Source organism: Xiphophorus couchianus, chromosome 8 (assembly GCF_001444195.1).
Source record: "Xiphophorus couchianus chromosome 8, X_couchianus-1.0, whole genome shotgun sequence".
Classification (NCBI taxonomy): domain Eukaryota; kingdom Metazoa; phylum Chordata; class Actinopteri; order Cyprinodontiformes; family Poeciliidae; genus Xiphophorus; species Xiphophorus couchianus.
Window position 1 is genome coordinate 16,936,417 of NC_040235.1, and position 15,004 is coordinate 16,951,420.

Here is a 15,004-nt window from a genome sequence, read left to right on the forward strand (position 1 = left end):
ATCTATCTATCTATCTATCTTCTACTGTGGATCTATGCTGACATCTAGTGGCTATTCTCAGTCATTACTGTTGTACCTTGACAAATAGTTTTGTATGTAATTTAACCTTTGAGCATTACTTTAATTGAAACTTATCTCTGTTAAGTTTGTCCAGCCAGATTATTAACGAAAAGTATTTTTAATTGTCATTTGCAGTTTAACATGGCCCCATTTGAAAACAGAGCTATTTGCAAAGAAGAACAAAATATCTCCACAAAACATTGCGGTATTATTTGGGTATTTAATGGCTCATGACATGGTGAAACTGCACAATAATTTTCAGTAAATGCACGCATGGCGTGAGAACCTGTTCATTAGCCAATCAAAACAACCATCGGCCTCTGATGCAGGCGCTTTACGTAACCTACGGCTCTGCGTAGGAAGAGTCATCAGCATTGCAGCTCCAAACAGCGGCTGTAGCTCAGCGGCTACACACCCTCTTACTTCTCCTCTATCAGACGTTGGAGGAAAGGTAAAGCTAAAAAGCAAATCTACGAACAGAAGCGATATAATTACCAATTGTTTTGATGCACGTCCTGTTTCAATCAGTTCTGTATATATATTTTTAATGACGCCGTCTCGATGTGTTTACCCTTCAGTACACCGTGAACATTTGCTGTCAGATAGAGGCCTTTACATTCATGTTGTGTGCAAGTTAAGGGACCAGACAGTTTCTAAACTGCAATTGATACGCAGATGTTGTTGAACAAAGTGTGACATGATTGCACACATATATGACTACATGTCTGTTAGCCCGCAGAAAACACCAGCTCAACGTAGCAGTCAGCTTTTAGCAGAGGATTTATTTTCGTCGGTAAGTTTTTCTTTTCTCGTCTAAATAAGTTGAGTTCGTTTTTTTCATCCTGTGCGATATACAGGGGCAACCTTACAGTTATAATAACGACATGCTTTTGTAGCGACCAGCTGGTCACAGTTGCTGAAATTACATTACACTAGTTATTAAGTAGCAGAAAGCCTTTATTTACAAATAGCCAAGGAACTAAAATAGGATTGTTTTATTACAACTTGACACGTCAGTTGAAATAATGTAAATTATGTTTTTACAAATAAATATACATGCATTTAAAAGCTTAATTTTTAGGAATTTATTTTCTAATCGAGATAATATATTGATTTTTAGATTATGATCATTTTGATATCATCATCCCTGTAAAACAATGCAGGGTCTTTCCGGTTTTCAGTCGTCTTTGAGTGTGCCATTTTAATTGCACCACCATTAAATTTTAAACTCAGCATTCTGTTAATCTGACACCTACACGTGAAGTAGGAGTGGATGATAAGGTTTTAAATTTCTTCATGATATTTTGGAGTATTGTAGTGGCAATAAAAATTACAATGAACTTCTGCCACACCTCCAGTCATAAAAAAAAACCCTCAAATGTATTACTCTCAATTTTTTTGGCCTTAGAAAATCTTTTAAGATTTCCCATGGTAGGTGTGAGCTCTTTTAGTTAAGTCTTACATTTAGATGTTTCCCATTCATTGCTTCTCCCTTAGGCTTTTAAAATATTAGTTTTAACATTGATTTTTATATGTTTTTGAGAAATGTAGTGACATTAATTTATTCATTAGATGGGTAGATGGACAGATGGATGGATGCATAATTCTGCTGTACACAATACTTGTGTTTTGTCATATTTAGAAATATAAACATAGCAGTGGAAAACAGTCCAAGCAAAAAACAATAAGTACCCCAACTAACCTTCCTTAGAAATATCCTTCCTTAGAATTTAACATTATCATCACAATATTAGTGAATTAACTATGTCTTTATGATGATATACAGTATAACTGCTCATTCACTGTGAATCATTAGAAGTTAAACAAAAATATAGTTTTATGTAGATTTTTCTCAGTTGTAATTTAATTGACTATTTTCTGACAAAATTGGAAAATATTACAATTTGTTTTTATTTCCACTCAAGGGAAAAGACCATAATGGCAGCAGCATGCTCTTCTCTGGACCCGGACCTAATGAGGGAGGTTCTCGAATGCCCCATCTGCCTGGAGACTTACAACCAGGATAAACTCAGACCCAAACTCCTGCAGTGTGGGCACACTGTGTGTCGACTTTGTCTGGAGAAACTGTTGGCTAATACCATCAATGGTGTCCGCTGCCCCTTCTGCAGCAAGGTCTCCAGGATGAGCAGCATCTCCCAGCTGGCAGATAATCTTACAGTACTGAAAATAATAGATTGCACTTTGACCTGCAGTGCTGCTGCCACGGCACTAATGTGCAAGTCCTGCGGCAACCGGCTACCAAGACAGTTCTGCTATGACTGCACCACAGTTCTCTGTGAGGTCTGTAAAGCGGATGGCCACCTGCATGAAGGCCATTCAGTTCAGCCAATAAAAGTGGCAGCTGAGCAGCGCCGTAAAGAACTGAGTGGTAGACTGGCTGCCCTCCGTGACGTTATGGGCAATATTCAGAAGAAAAAGACAACACTTGAAAACATTTCCAAGAGCTTGAGACAAAAGTACCGGGCGGTTCAGCAAGAGTATTCTTCGGCAGAACTTCATCTTCAGGAAGAGCTCAGCAAATCTCGAAGGACATTCACAGCCTCTTTGGGAGAAGTGGAAAAACTCAATGCACAGGTTCTTGAGGAGCAGACATATCTTCTTAACCTCGCAGAGGTAAAAGTGGTTTCACGTTGCGATTATCTGACTGTAAGGGTAAGACAGAGTGACATTGCCTTATTAAAGGACGATGGCGCAGGAAGTGATGATGAAGAGCTGGACCTCAGAAGCAGTTTACCCACACAGTTCCAGCTACAAGAGCCAACACTAGCCAGAGCAGAACACTCTAATCCCATAGAAGTGGGCTGTTTGACCACAAACACTTACACAGTCAATACAGATGATGAGAAAGGTGGGTTAGAAACAATGTTGGAGTTTAAAGCAGAGGATGCGCCCTCTGGCGCTACAGGTGGTTCTGTAATGGTTCCAGGGGATCTTTACCGTGATGTTGACATGGTTTCAGCAGTAGATGAGACAGTATGTGGTTCACCAAGTAGCTTTAAGTCAAAGTCCATGGATGCAGGTGGGGAATCTGCGGGGGCTAGTTCCAGGCCACCAGTATGCCAGTTTGTAAAGAAGATGGGCTGTAAAGGAGCGCTGCCTGGAATGTTTAATTTACCCATTAGCATTTGTGTTTCACCACAAGGTGATATACTGGTGGCCGATCGAGGGAACTGCCGTGTCCAGATTTTCAATCGTAAAGGTGTCCCGCGCGAAATCCGACGCAATGCAAGCATAGACAACTTTGTTCTGAGCTTCTTTGGTGCTGACCTGCCTAACCTTATCCCGTTATCCATAGCTGTGACTCCTCAAGGTCTGATTGGTGTTACTGACAACTACGATAATTCAGTTAAAGTCTACACCATGGATGGGCATTATGTGGCCTGCCATAAAAACCAGCTGATTAAACCCTGGGGAATTACTGCCATGCCATCAGGTCAGTTTGTGGTGTCAGACGTGGAAGGGGGGAAACTGTGGTGCCTTGCAGTGGACCGCAATGTAGGTGTAGTCAGCTATAACCGATTGTGCTCTGCTGTCCGGCCAAAGTTTGTGACATGTGATGCAGCAGGAACCGTGTACTTTACCCAAGGCCTGGCCCTGAACTTCGAAAAGCGCCAGAACGAGCCCCACTTCGAAGGAGGCTTCTCCATTGGCTCAGTGGGTACCGATGGCCAGCTGGGGAAACAGCTCAGCCACTTTTTCTCCGAAACAGAGGACTTCCGCTGCATCACTGGCATGTGTGTGGATGCCAACGGTGATTTGCTGGTCACCGATAGTGGCAGGAAAGAAATTCTTCAGTTTCCCAAAGAAGGAGGATTTAACATTCTGATCCAAGAAGGACTGACCTGTCCCGTAGGAGTGGCCACCACCCAGAAAGGACAGCTGCTAGTGCTTGATTGCTGGGACCACTGTGTCAAAGTCTTTACATACGTCCAAAGGAGGCATTCTTCAACTTCCTAGAAACACTTTTTCTCCCTGTGAACTTAAGAGATTTAGTGGGTGTGTGTGGTTGGTCGGGTTGAAGTTTGAGAAGATATAACACTATTACTTGTTTCTGTAGTGTAGCTGCAGCAAAGACTATTTCCTTTCCCAGCTTGGTTCCCAGGTGGCTTATTATATTCATCACTATAGCAAGTTGTCTAAGTAGATCATGAAAAACAAGCCATTGGTGTTTAAGCTATGAAGCACAAAGAGCTGACATTCTCTTCTATATTAGCCTTGGTGTCCCCATTCACGCATGACTGTGCGACTTACTGCAATTTGATTGAGAAAGATTTGTCAGAGGGGTAGAAAATATTTTCAGATTTACATATGAAATAAATACAACCAAGGCTGTTGGCCTGCAATGCACTTTATTATTGACTTGTCACTATGTCCCATTATTAGGTTTTAGTAGCACACTAACTATTTCTACTGAATGCAGCTGGCAGCTTTAAAATTTACTTGACCTGTCTCTAATGGCAAAAAGTAACTAGGAATCAGCTTTCATTCTGTAATATCAGGGAAAATTAAATGTTAAATATTTATTTCTTATAGAAAAGAGTATTTAACCATAAAATCATAACCTGATGTAGTGTGGAGTTAGAGGTACATCTCCAGAAATAATTGTAATATTGTGTAAAAGTTCAATATATTTTGTCATTCCTTTCAGAAATTGGAAGTCATATATTACATAGAATAATAAAGTGAAAATGTCAAGCCTTTGTTTCTTCTAGTGTCAATCATTACGACTTATAGATATAATAAAAGGGAATATTTAAAACAGAAATATCAGGCTTCTGAAAAGTGTTTACTTTGATGCACTCAATACCTGCCTGGACCTTTTTTTGCATGAATAACTGCAGTAATGCAATGTGGCATGGAGGCAATTAGCCTGTGGCTTTGCTGATATGTAATTAAAGCCCAGTGTGCTATGATAGCTGCCTTCAGGTCATCTGCCTTGTTGGGTCTGATGTCTAATCTTCCTCTCCTCTTCCTCTACAACCCATTGATTCTCTGTGAGCTTCAATTTCGGCTAGATTGCTGGCACTACCCTAAGTGTGGACGTGTGCTTAGAAATGGAATCGGTTCAGGATAGCATTCGTCTGTATGTAAGTGGCTCTTGATGCACTGACTCTAGCCTCAATCCACTCTACGTGAAGCTTCCTCAATTCTTTAATGCATTTTGCTTGACAATCCTTTTAAGGCTGTGGTTCTCCTTATTGCACCTTTTCCTACCACACATTTTTCCTTTCACTTAACTTTGTACATGTACATATTTGGATACACACTCTTAGAAATGGCCTTTTTGTGACTTACCTCACTGTGAAGCGTGTCAGTGATTGTCTTCTGGGCATATGTCAAATCATCATTCTTCCCCATGAATGTGTCACTCACTGACTCAGACTAAGACCATTTAGAGCCTAAGAAAAGGAAACCTTTGCAGGTGTTTTGAGTTAATCAGCTGATTAAGATGTGACACAATTAGTTGCTAATATTTAACTCTATTACTATATTAGCATTCTTGAAACACTAAAATTTGAGTTATTGCAAATTATTTGTAAGCCATTATCAAACTTAAAAAAATAAGGGCTTGAAATATTACTATGTGTAATAAATCTATATAATGTAGGATTATCACTTTCTGAAATGAGTGACAAAAAATATTAAACCTTTTCCCCAGTATTCATATTTTGTTAGATGTACCTGTTTGAGATCCATTGAAATAACATTTTAGAATTTCTTTTTTTGATTTTAATTATTTTTACTTTGTAAATCATATTTATCGAATATACAATGGTGCAATCAAAGTCCATCTACCAAATTTTAGTCAATTCATAGTTTATTGCCTGGGTCAGACCTCTTCATCTCCATTTGATTCCACCAGCATAGTGCCAGTTTTTTCAAGGTTGATAGATCGGTGCGTGTAATAACCAGAGAAGAGATGTTCTTATATTCCAAATGAGCTGTGATGATTTGAGTGATGGAAACTAAAATAGGGCATACCTCTCCATGTTTCAAAATATTGAAAAAGATGTGCTAAATGCTGCCATTTCAGGCCTTTTTGAGACATTTTTATATGTACAAGTCTACTAGTAAAAACACAGACAAAAATACTGTTTTTTTTTAAAGATGCATTAAGCATGCTAGTGCAATTTGCAAAGGGTGTATGTCCATTCTAGTTGGATCACAAACAATGTAATCTTCCATTTACTAACTCAATCTCATCGCCATATTAGAATGGAAACATGCAATGCATCTGGGAAGGTTGATAATTAGAAATGCTTTCAAAAATACATGACTTGTTAGAAGACTAGAGTAATCTTGAGTGAATTTTCTTTTTGACAAGACTCTGGAAGTGTTTGGAATTTCTAGTACATGTTCATCAACTTTTAATGGTTTTTATTCTATTAGGAATGAAATAATGTTTACTGCATACAATACAGTTTTGCAGGAAGTGAACACAAAAATGACAGGAAAACAAAGATGTAAATTGGTGCCACAAAACTCACATGTAACAGGCTAAGTGAGTTGTGGCACTTTTCTTTGGAGGTTTATTATTGCTTATTGACAACTTTTATTCAGTGGTATCGTATCGTCAGACATAATATACTTTTTGTTCTTGCTATTCCAGGAGAGGCACATACATCAGAGCTGGGTCAAAAGCCTCATAAGAAAGCATAAGGTCCAACCTTGAACATTCAGTATCCCGAAGGTTGTTTATGTCTTACTATGATACATCATCACAGAGATCTTTCACTTGGTAAAAAATAAAATAATAAAAGGCAGTCATTTCTATTTATCACGACTATCTGAAGTGCTTCACTGTCAAGTACCTTTTTGTGAGAATTGTAACAGGAAAGAAATTCTTCCTATATTTGAAGCCAATGTCAAGTTAATAATAAACTTGTAGAGTACTTTTTAAAAAGTAACAATTTAATATTTGTTTTTGCTTTTTATTTTTTTGTGTGAAATTGGCAGTGGAATGATTTAAAGTTTCAATAAAGCTTGAAGAAGCCAGAGTTGCATCTGTGAAGGAAATCATTAAATCTTGATTATCATGCCTTTAAAAAAAACATCCCAACAAAAATTGCCATAAAGCCTTGAGAGCAATATAATTAGCAATACGGGTGATTTATGCACTCAGTTGTTCTTTGAGGCATTACCCAGCACAGTTGTAGTGTTACCATATCATAGGCAATGAATATGGAAAGTCCTCATGCCTAAGATTTTGTTCTTCCCATGTAAAATACCCAAACCTGGATTCATGTTTGTGATTTGTCCTGTGCTCAACTTTTTTTAAAAATATATTAATATTTACATGCATATATTCATAACTGCTTACAGAGCTCATAAGTAACACTGTGACATCACTTAGTATGATCTCAGTTGTGTTGGCTTGTTGAGTAAAAGCAAAAATTACCCTCCACAAGCTGGAACTGCAACTTAGTAAAGCCTGAGCTTTACTTCAGATGCAGAGGACCGTTTCATTGTGGCTATATGAGCCAATCCACAGACACAGTCAAGATCATAGCTGAGAGCAATATAAAGAGTACCAAAGAAAAGATGAGTAGAAGTACAACAAAACAAATGGTTTTTCATTTTTCCCTTCTGTAAAGAACCATTTCCCTTACGCCATTGTGCATTGTACATTAACTATTAACTACTCACAATTTTTGGTAATAAAATTAAACACATTGAAGCCAACTACACATCTTTAATCAACGTTTTTAGTTTCCTATAACTATGGAACGCTCTGAGTTTAGGCATGGTCTCATGAGAGACCCATGCTGTATGATAATCTTGAGTAAAAATATCAAATTCACAATATTTACACAAGTATTACAAAACAAAAATGTATAACATGATAGTTAACAGCGAAACAGAACATATTCATAATACTGCTAAAATATTATTTTGAATATAATTATGTTCATCAATTATAGTGATTAAATGTAAGAGTAGAATAACGTCCTATAAAGTTAGCAGTAGTTTACCACCCTGAAATACACCAAGTTAATATTAACTGGTTCTGCTGTTTCATTGTTTGCAAATTTGTTATAAAATGGCATCTTGAAAAAAGGGACAGGTGCTGATTTAGTGTCTATGACACACTTGTTTTTTTAAGACACCAAATATTTCCAAATTGGTGATGCGTTTTCTCTTTTTTTAAATGAAGGGAAAATATAGGAGGCTTCAGTCAACAAGCTGGCCTGAAGTTTAAAGAGAAAATGTAGGCAATTTTCCTTACACCCCGACAATAGTCACTATGGTTGGTTGATTCCTCAGATTCCATGTATACTCTCAATACTCTGGTTATTATTCCCTGACTTCTGTATATTTGTCTTTCTCAATACAGATTTGCTCATTAGAGCATTATCTATAATTACCTAAAAGTTTATGTTCCCAAGACAACCTTTACTCTGCATATTTATCCCCATCTATTGTAAGGAGCATCAAACATGCATATCAGATAATATGACTGGTAAAAAATAAAACTAAAGACAAGCTAGGTTAGAGTATAAGTTCAAGTTTGCCATATGCATTTTTTTTTGTGTCGTTACATCTTTGTCCATCCTTTTATTTTCGTGCAAATCCATCTCTGTACTAAATACATTTTGATCTAATACTCTTATCAACTGCATATTGTTCTTACCATAAAAAAGCTCTTAGTGATCACTTGAAGTAGTAACAAAATAACCAAGAATAACAGTTACAGAAAAAAGCTTCAAATGTTTCAAAAGTTAAGTGTCCTTGTTTCAGTGTGGTGAGTTGTTGAGTGTCTCACATCCTCTAAATATGTCCTTTATTACAGATGCAGAGTTGTTAATTCATATTGTTATACAACATTTTGTTTACAGTGAATCAAACTCCCATGTTGTTCATTGGTGCAGTCAAAATCATGTTTGTATTGTTGATAATCCTGAGTGCAATAAACATTGTCAACCAGTAAACTAAATTATCTGCAGTAGTTTTTCTTATGCTACGTTTAGAACATTTGATTTTAGAATATGAGCTTGTACTATTCATTTTTAAAGTATTTATATACCTGTCAGGTTTTAATTCAAAATTATTTCAACCAACAAGTTTGTTTCTAACAAATTACACAGGACTCCTAAAATATAACATAATAAACAATGTGTGTAGTTTCTGAAGAAACAGTTTTTATCTACATTCTTAAAAGAAAGTTTGTCCAAACGTTACAAAGGTTTTTACCCTTCTTAATAATTATGGGAAACATCTTTAGTAATTAGAGCCATCATACATTTGCTGACTAAAATTTGTATATTTTCACTGACATTTTGACGGTTTTTGGTGATGAGCTCCTAGTCTGAGGCTGGAAAGCATCCTTACCATCACCCTAATCTGTAGCTTTCTTTACAGATTCCCCATTCAATTCAAGTGTGAATTTTAACTGCCAATCCAAAAATGAATAATTCTAGTGATAAGAAACCGTTTGTAAACTACAATTGATTAAAATCTGCCAAGGGTATAGGTAATTTGGTGCTTAGCTGTACACTTGTGGTTTTAATCCTTTTTTACGGGGTCAATGATTTATATTTTATTACTTATTAATTCATAATGCAAGAGTGTTTCTAAAGTATTTTTATACTGTTGTCATTTTATTTACAAGTCTGAATACTTATTTGTTTTGGTCCTAACAAGTAATGGTTATATAAACATTTAAAATCTAGGTTTTGTCTGAGACAAAGTAAAGTAAATCTTTCCCATTGATTTATCTGTACAGCACATTGGTAATCCAGGAAAAAGAACACATGTTCTTTTTCTTATTCATGGTCATGATCCAGCCAATTACAAACTACCAATGGGTTTCACCCTGGATAGGTAGCTAATCCATCACAGGGTCATCTCTTTCATGACTCAATGTTTTCCTTCACCATTTGTCCAACAAATAGAAAATGAAATGAACAATTCATGGGTAAACAAGAATAACTGGAATGAAAAGTACTATTTTGTTTCACAAAAAAACAAGAACTACTCATGCTCTTCTATCTTGTTAATTCCATCAAATATAATTTGACTCACCCTTCTTACTTTCTTGCACACTTTACACAGACTGAGGATATTGATTCAACCTTAATAAAACATATTCATACTGCATACATCTTTCTACAAACATTTTCTTCACTTAGAATAAGGAAACATGGTCAAAACAGGGGTCAATGTTAACAAAAGAGATTCCATTCAACACAATTTTTTTTCTTTTGGTCATGCTCCCACTTTGCACCACAGGTTTGTCTAGCACACAAACAAACATTAATGCCTGTATTCACTTTAAAACCTTATTTATACCCTCTGTCACATTGTTGCACATTTTCCTTGCATTTATTTCTGTAACATGCAAAGACATAGTGGTTCTAAATAATTAAGATTTCATCACTTTTGATACATCTGATTCTGTAACCTGTTAACTTTATCAGTCTGGCAAGTTTGTGGACATTTTAAAACATTTTGTGGCAAGAGGATTGTAATTGACTAAACATAAGAACGCCCTCTCTCTAATTTAAGCAAGTGCTACTCAGTTTTAACATCAATGATCCATCAAAACTTTACCTGACTTTATGGCAAGCTATGCAGAAGCTCTGTCTGCACAGATAAAATTTTATTAACCTGAGCATGAAGGAAGGTTTTGATTAGCTGTATTAAAAATAATTTGACCACTTGGTGGCATGCAGAACATTGAACCTCAGTCTGCATATGGTAAGGTAATTATTAAGTATGAGGGGGAAAGTAACATAGGAGCAAATTGCATCCTCTATCCCAGTACACACACTGTACGAGGCAAGGGGTTATATCTTTTCTTGATACAAGATGTGCTTCATTTCTTCATATTCAGGCACACTTAAACTAGTTCCTTAGATAAGTCAACACACATGGCAGCTTAAAGAACATGGAACAGTAGCTCTACATGCATGCTTTTGCAAATTAGGCCTACGGATACTTGCCCTTTCTCTAACTCGGTCAGATTACTCACCTTTCTGGTACTGCAGCCAAAGCTGCTGCTGGGACTTCTTGCTGGGAAAGTAGATGCTGCAGCTGAGCTCGGAGCCATAAAGGGCCTCTGACACATAATGGCTGCCATACTGCTGGAGAAAAGCAAGGAGCTCCTCGCGTGTGCTCTCACCTGAAAGCGTCTTGAGCACCTTAGAAAATTCTACCAAATAAATAAAGACAGAACAAAAGTAAATAGATTTTCACATTGCCCAGATTAAAACCAGAGGTATCACATTTATTTAGGCGTTGACTGATTTTTATATCTGTGATGTGATAAACGATAAAATCCAAATTACATTTTTCAGTCACTGACCTGTGGATAAGGTTATCGAGCTGAGTTTGACTTTGTAAAGATTACTGCGCACCCTCCACTGTTGAACCATGGGATAGCCTACCGCTTCACTGAACTGGGCATTGCCTGATGAAGAAAGAAAACGGGAAGGAGACAGAACTGAAGACAAAAGAGCACATACCACAAACACTAGAATTTTAAACAAATTACTGGGTCGGACTTATAAAGAGAGGCAGAAGTTTATAATAAATGAAAACCTAAATAAAATCCATTGTTTTATTTTCATCATTACAGGCTTATTGCACAGCCATTACAACCCAATATTGCCTTAACATCATTTATCATCAGAGCCCACAACCCAGCTGCTCCTGGATCAATGGTGATATATGGTGCAGCTTGAACTCCAATTGGATTGCTGCCATTAGAATCGAGCAATCTTGGCTTTCAGCGCAATTCAATTACCTAACTTTCACACCGGTTTAGAAGTAAAGCTACAAAAGTGAAGAGCAAGGGAAAATAAATAAAGAAACTGCTTACAGGAATCTTGACCTTTTGCCTCTCTGAAGCGATTTACACATGAGACATTCGCTCACTGGGAAGAAAAGGGCAATTTACTTTGTGTACGCATGCGTCCAATTGTGGTGAAAGCGGATCCCCAGTAAAAGATTTTAGAGATCGGCATGGCCCAGATGCCAATTTAGCTAATGGACAGATTAGGGAGCAAAGATGCAGGTGGAGGTCTGAGACAATTTTGGATTGACTCTATCCAAAAAATACAATGACACAACAGGATAAAATCATAGATTAGGTGTCGGATTTTGCAAATGCTCATTATCTATATTATCTATAATATAGATAATATATATATTATCTATATATGTATATTTTCTTATTCTGAACAAATAGCAACAACTATGAAAGGTGACATTATTTCAAAAAGGCCTGGAACCAAATGGTATATTTCTTAAATAGTCTGCACTATTATTTTGAAACTAAAGTCTCAGAATCACAGAAAAGGTAAAAACAGCTGCTGAATTTTACATTTTGATATACAGTATATATATATATATTTTTTTTTTGCAAAAAATCTTCATAACAAAAATATTTTACATAGAGAACTTCTTGCCCTTAATTTCAGTTTAATGCCTGCTTTTGAAGTGGTAAGACGTACCAATTCTTAACTGTACTAAAATCAGTACTACAATGAAAACTTAATATGCTTCCCAGAGTTTAAAGAATACATGTAATTTTAAAGAATTTCTTTTTTATTTCTTGAGAACAAATAGACACATTTTATTTTTTATTCTCTCAAAATGTTTCAGCTATAGCTATTTGTCAAACCTATCATCACATTTGAGTTTCTGTTTACAAATCACCACAAACATTTTTTGTAGTGCTTTTACACAAATTTTAAATTCTAAAAACAACATGTTGCTATAAATCTTGAGCTGTTACTGGTTTGTTTTGCAGGTAAAATAAATTGCAGGCGCACATTGACCCAGTACTTCCAGTGACTTGACATTTATACAGGCCAAAAATTATGTCTAGATTACATGAATCCAATGGCTTTATTATTCATGAAGTATGTATCAAAAATATGGATAAAAGGAACAAATTCCTCAAAACTCCTTGAATCCCCTTTTACCTGATAGAAGCTGCAGGTTGGGTAATGGCTCCGACAAGATTCCCCGACACTGTTCCTCGACTGGCAAGGGGATAACCATGAGACCATCGGCTAGCTGTGGAAAGTCCTTAATATAGTTGTTGTCCCTAAGATAAAAAAAGAAAGAATTTTATTTCTAAAGGGATCCTTACGCAATATATGATGTATTGACGTGCTCTATACTGTACGTCAATACATGCAGTATATTGACTGCATGTATACAGTCAATATACTGAAAAATGCTAGTTGAGCATTATTCAGAAATTATTTTAGTGAACATGAAGCTCTCAGGTTGTTTGTCCTGCTACCTTATAGTTTAGCAAATAGATATTTTTTCTTGAACTAAAGGATTTGTAAGTCATGTCAAAAAGATTCTCAGTGCATTATGGAAGCATGGTAAGCAGAAGCACCCATTCCTCTAATCCATTTTTATGAGACCGAGTCTTATAAAAGGAGCAGAGGTTTTAGTCCTTGTGTCACATAAACTCTGGGTTTTCACTACTTCCCGATATCAACTTTCATCCAGTTTTTTCCTGTCGCTTCCCCTTTACTTGCTCTAACCGCAAAGCCTTCTAGAAGCAATCACAGCCGCATGGTTAGATTTGAGGGTTACAAGGGCAATGGATAAGAGAAAAGAGCGAGAGGAGAGGTGCTGTAAAAAGATTACCGTGGCTTAGGCTCACAGAAAACATATTGATTGCTAACTAAATCAGCCGGCTTCAGGCTCAAAGAACCTTTAGAAGGCGTGTGGACCCAGATGATTTGTAGCTATATGGATTTTCAAGCCTAGATGTGGCCTGTCCTTGACATGCTGGACAAGTAAATTAAGTCCAATGTTAGGTCTATGTAAACTGATATATATATATATATATATATATATATATATAATAAGATCATTTATATTGCTATTTTCACCCCGTGGTTTGTACTATAAAGTACCTATTTTTCATTTAGCTTAACCAATTTTGATTATTTTTTCTTCAAAATCGCTGGATTTTCGCATTTTCCCATTCAAATCCTCAGAAGCGAAGCAGGTGAGGCAGCAGCGAGCTGAGCCTCACCTGGGATTGCGTAACCTCTTCACTGGCTTCCTGTCTGTACGTCGCCAATAAAATGGTTAAAAACATTTAATATATCAACTGATTTTCCATAATTTAGCTTTTGTATATAATGTACAGTGTTTTTTGTCACCAACTGTGTGTGTAACGTGTTTCGTGCGCTGAGGCGCGATCATAAACGGCAGTGAACAGATTCGAGCGGAGGCAGGCAGTTCTCTCGCCTCATGGCAGGGGGCGCTCATGCTCCCAGACATTGTGACTCCACAACTGCAGAGTAAGAGGCAGTAACAGCGAGATAGCCATATAGGTGCTGCACTGATACAGAGAGCGAGAAAGAAGTGGTTTTTAGTTGTACTTTAACGGTGTCTCCTTTTGCTGTGGAGCACAGCACGAAATTAATAATATAACGGAATTATTCTACGGCGGCAGCGCGGCTATGCATGACACGTAGAAGAATAGTCTTTGCCCTCCAGCATGCGTTCTACGCATGCGCGAAATTTCCTTTTGTAAACAATAACATGCACGGAGTCTATATTTGTAAATCTGATTATGATTAAGTCAGTGCCTCAACAGCTATGAACCTCACTGCACGCCATTGATATTTATATAAATATATATAATATATGTAGAATGTACGCCTCGTTATAGATTCACGGATACGAAGGTGAGTTTTACTGTATGACTAACATTAACTTTAGCTTATGCTAGTAGGCAATGTTTTCTGACATTTGTTTGGTAAAAAAAAATGCTATTTAAGTAAACATTTTAGTCCATTTTAACGGACAATGTTTTTACCTTATTTCGTACTTATTTTTAAGTATGTGTGTTTATTGTCGTTAGTCAAACACAGATAAAGTAACGGGGAGATTACGGTTCAGGCTTTTTGCTTGTGAACCATGAGGAAGCACAAAAAGCCCC

General features: G+C 36.8%; 2 protein-coding genes across 4 annotated transcripts in view; one reads left to right on the top strand and one right to left on the bottom strand.

The window, feature by feature from the left end:
- The window catches only part of astn2 (astrotactin 2), a 276,226-nt gene that overhangs the window by 58,176 nt on the left and 203,046 nt on the right, over window positions 1–15,004 (bottom strand). For both annotated transcript variants that reach the window (XM_028025024.1, XM_028025025.1), the window contains 3 exons: window positions 13,011–13,135; window positions 11,387–11,491; window positions 11,054–11,233 (listed from right to left, as the gene is read on the bottom strand). In XM_028025024.1, coding sequence (XP_027880825.1) covers window positions 11,054–11,233; window positions 11,387–11,491; window positions 13,011–13,135 — 410 coding nt within the window. The remainder of the gene's footprint in view (window positions 1–11,053; window positions 11,234–11,386; window positions 11,492–13,010; window positions 13,136–15,004) is intronic.
- Window positions 382–8,560, top strand: trim32 (tripartite motif containing 32). Of its 2 annotated transcripts, XM_028025031.1 has the most exons (3): window positions 440–511; window positions 793–853; window positions 1,986–8,560. In XM_028025031.1, the coding sequence occupies exon 3, from the start codon at window positions 1,999–2,001 to the stop codon at window positions 4,036–4,038; it is 2,040 nt and encodes a 679-aa protein (XP_027880832.1). In that variant the 5' UTR covers window positions 440–511; window positions 793–853; window positions 1,986–1,998; the 3' UTR covers window positions 4,039–8,560. The 2 variants fall into 2 exon arrangements, with proteins under 2 accessions (XP_027880833.1, XP_027880832.1); XM_028025032.1 differs by lacking the exon at window positions 793–853 and having other exon boundaries at window positions 382–511.

Coding starts and splice junctions, on each gene's coding strand:
- trim32 (XM_028025032.1), top strand. CDS start 1,999: ATGGCAGCAGCATGCTCTTCTCTGGACCCGGACCTAATGAGGGAGGTT.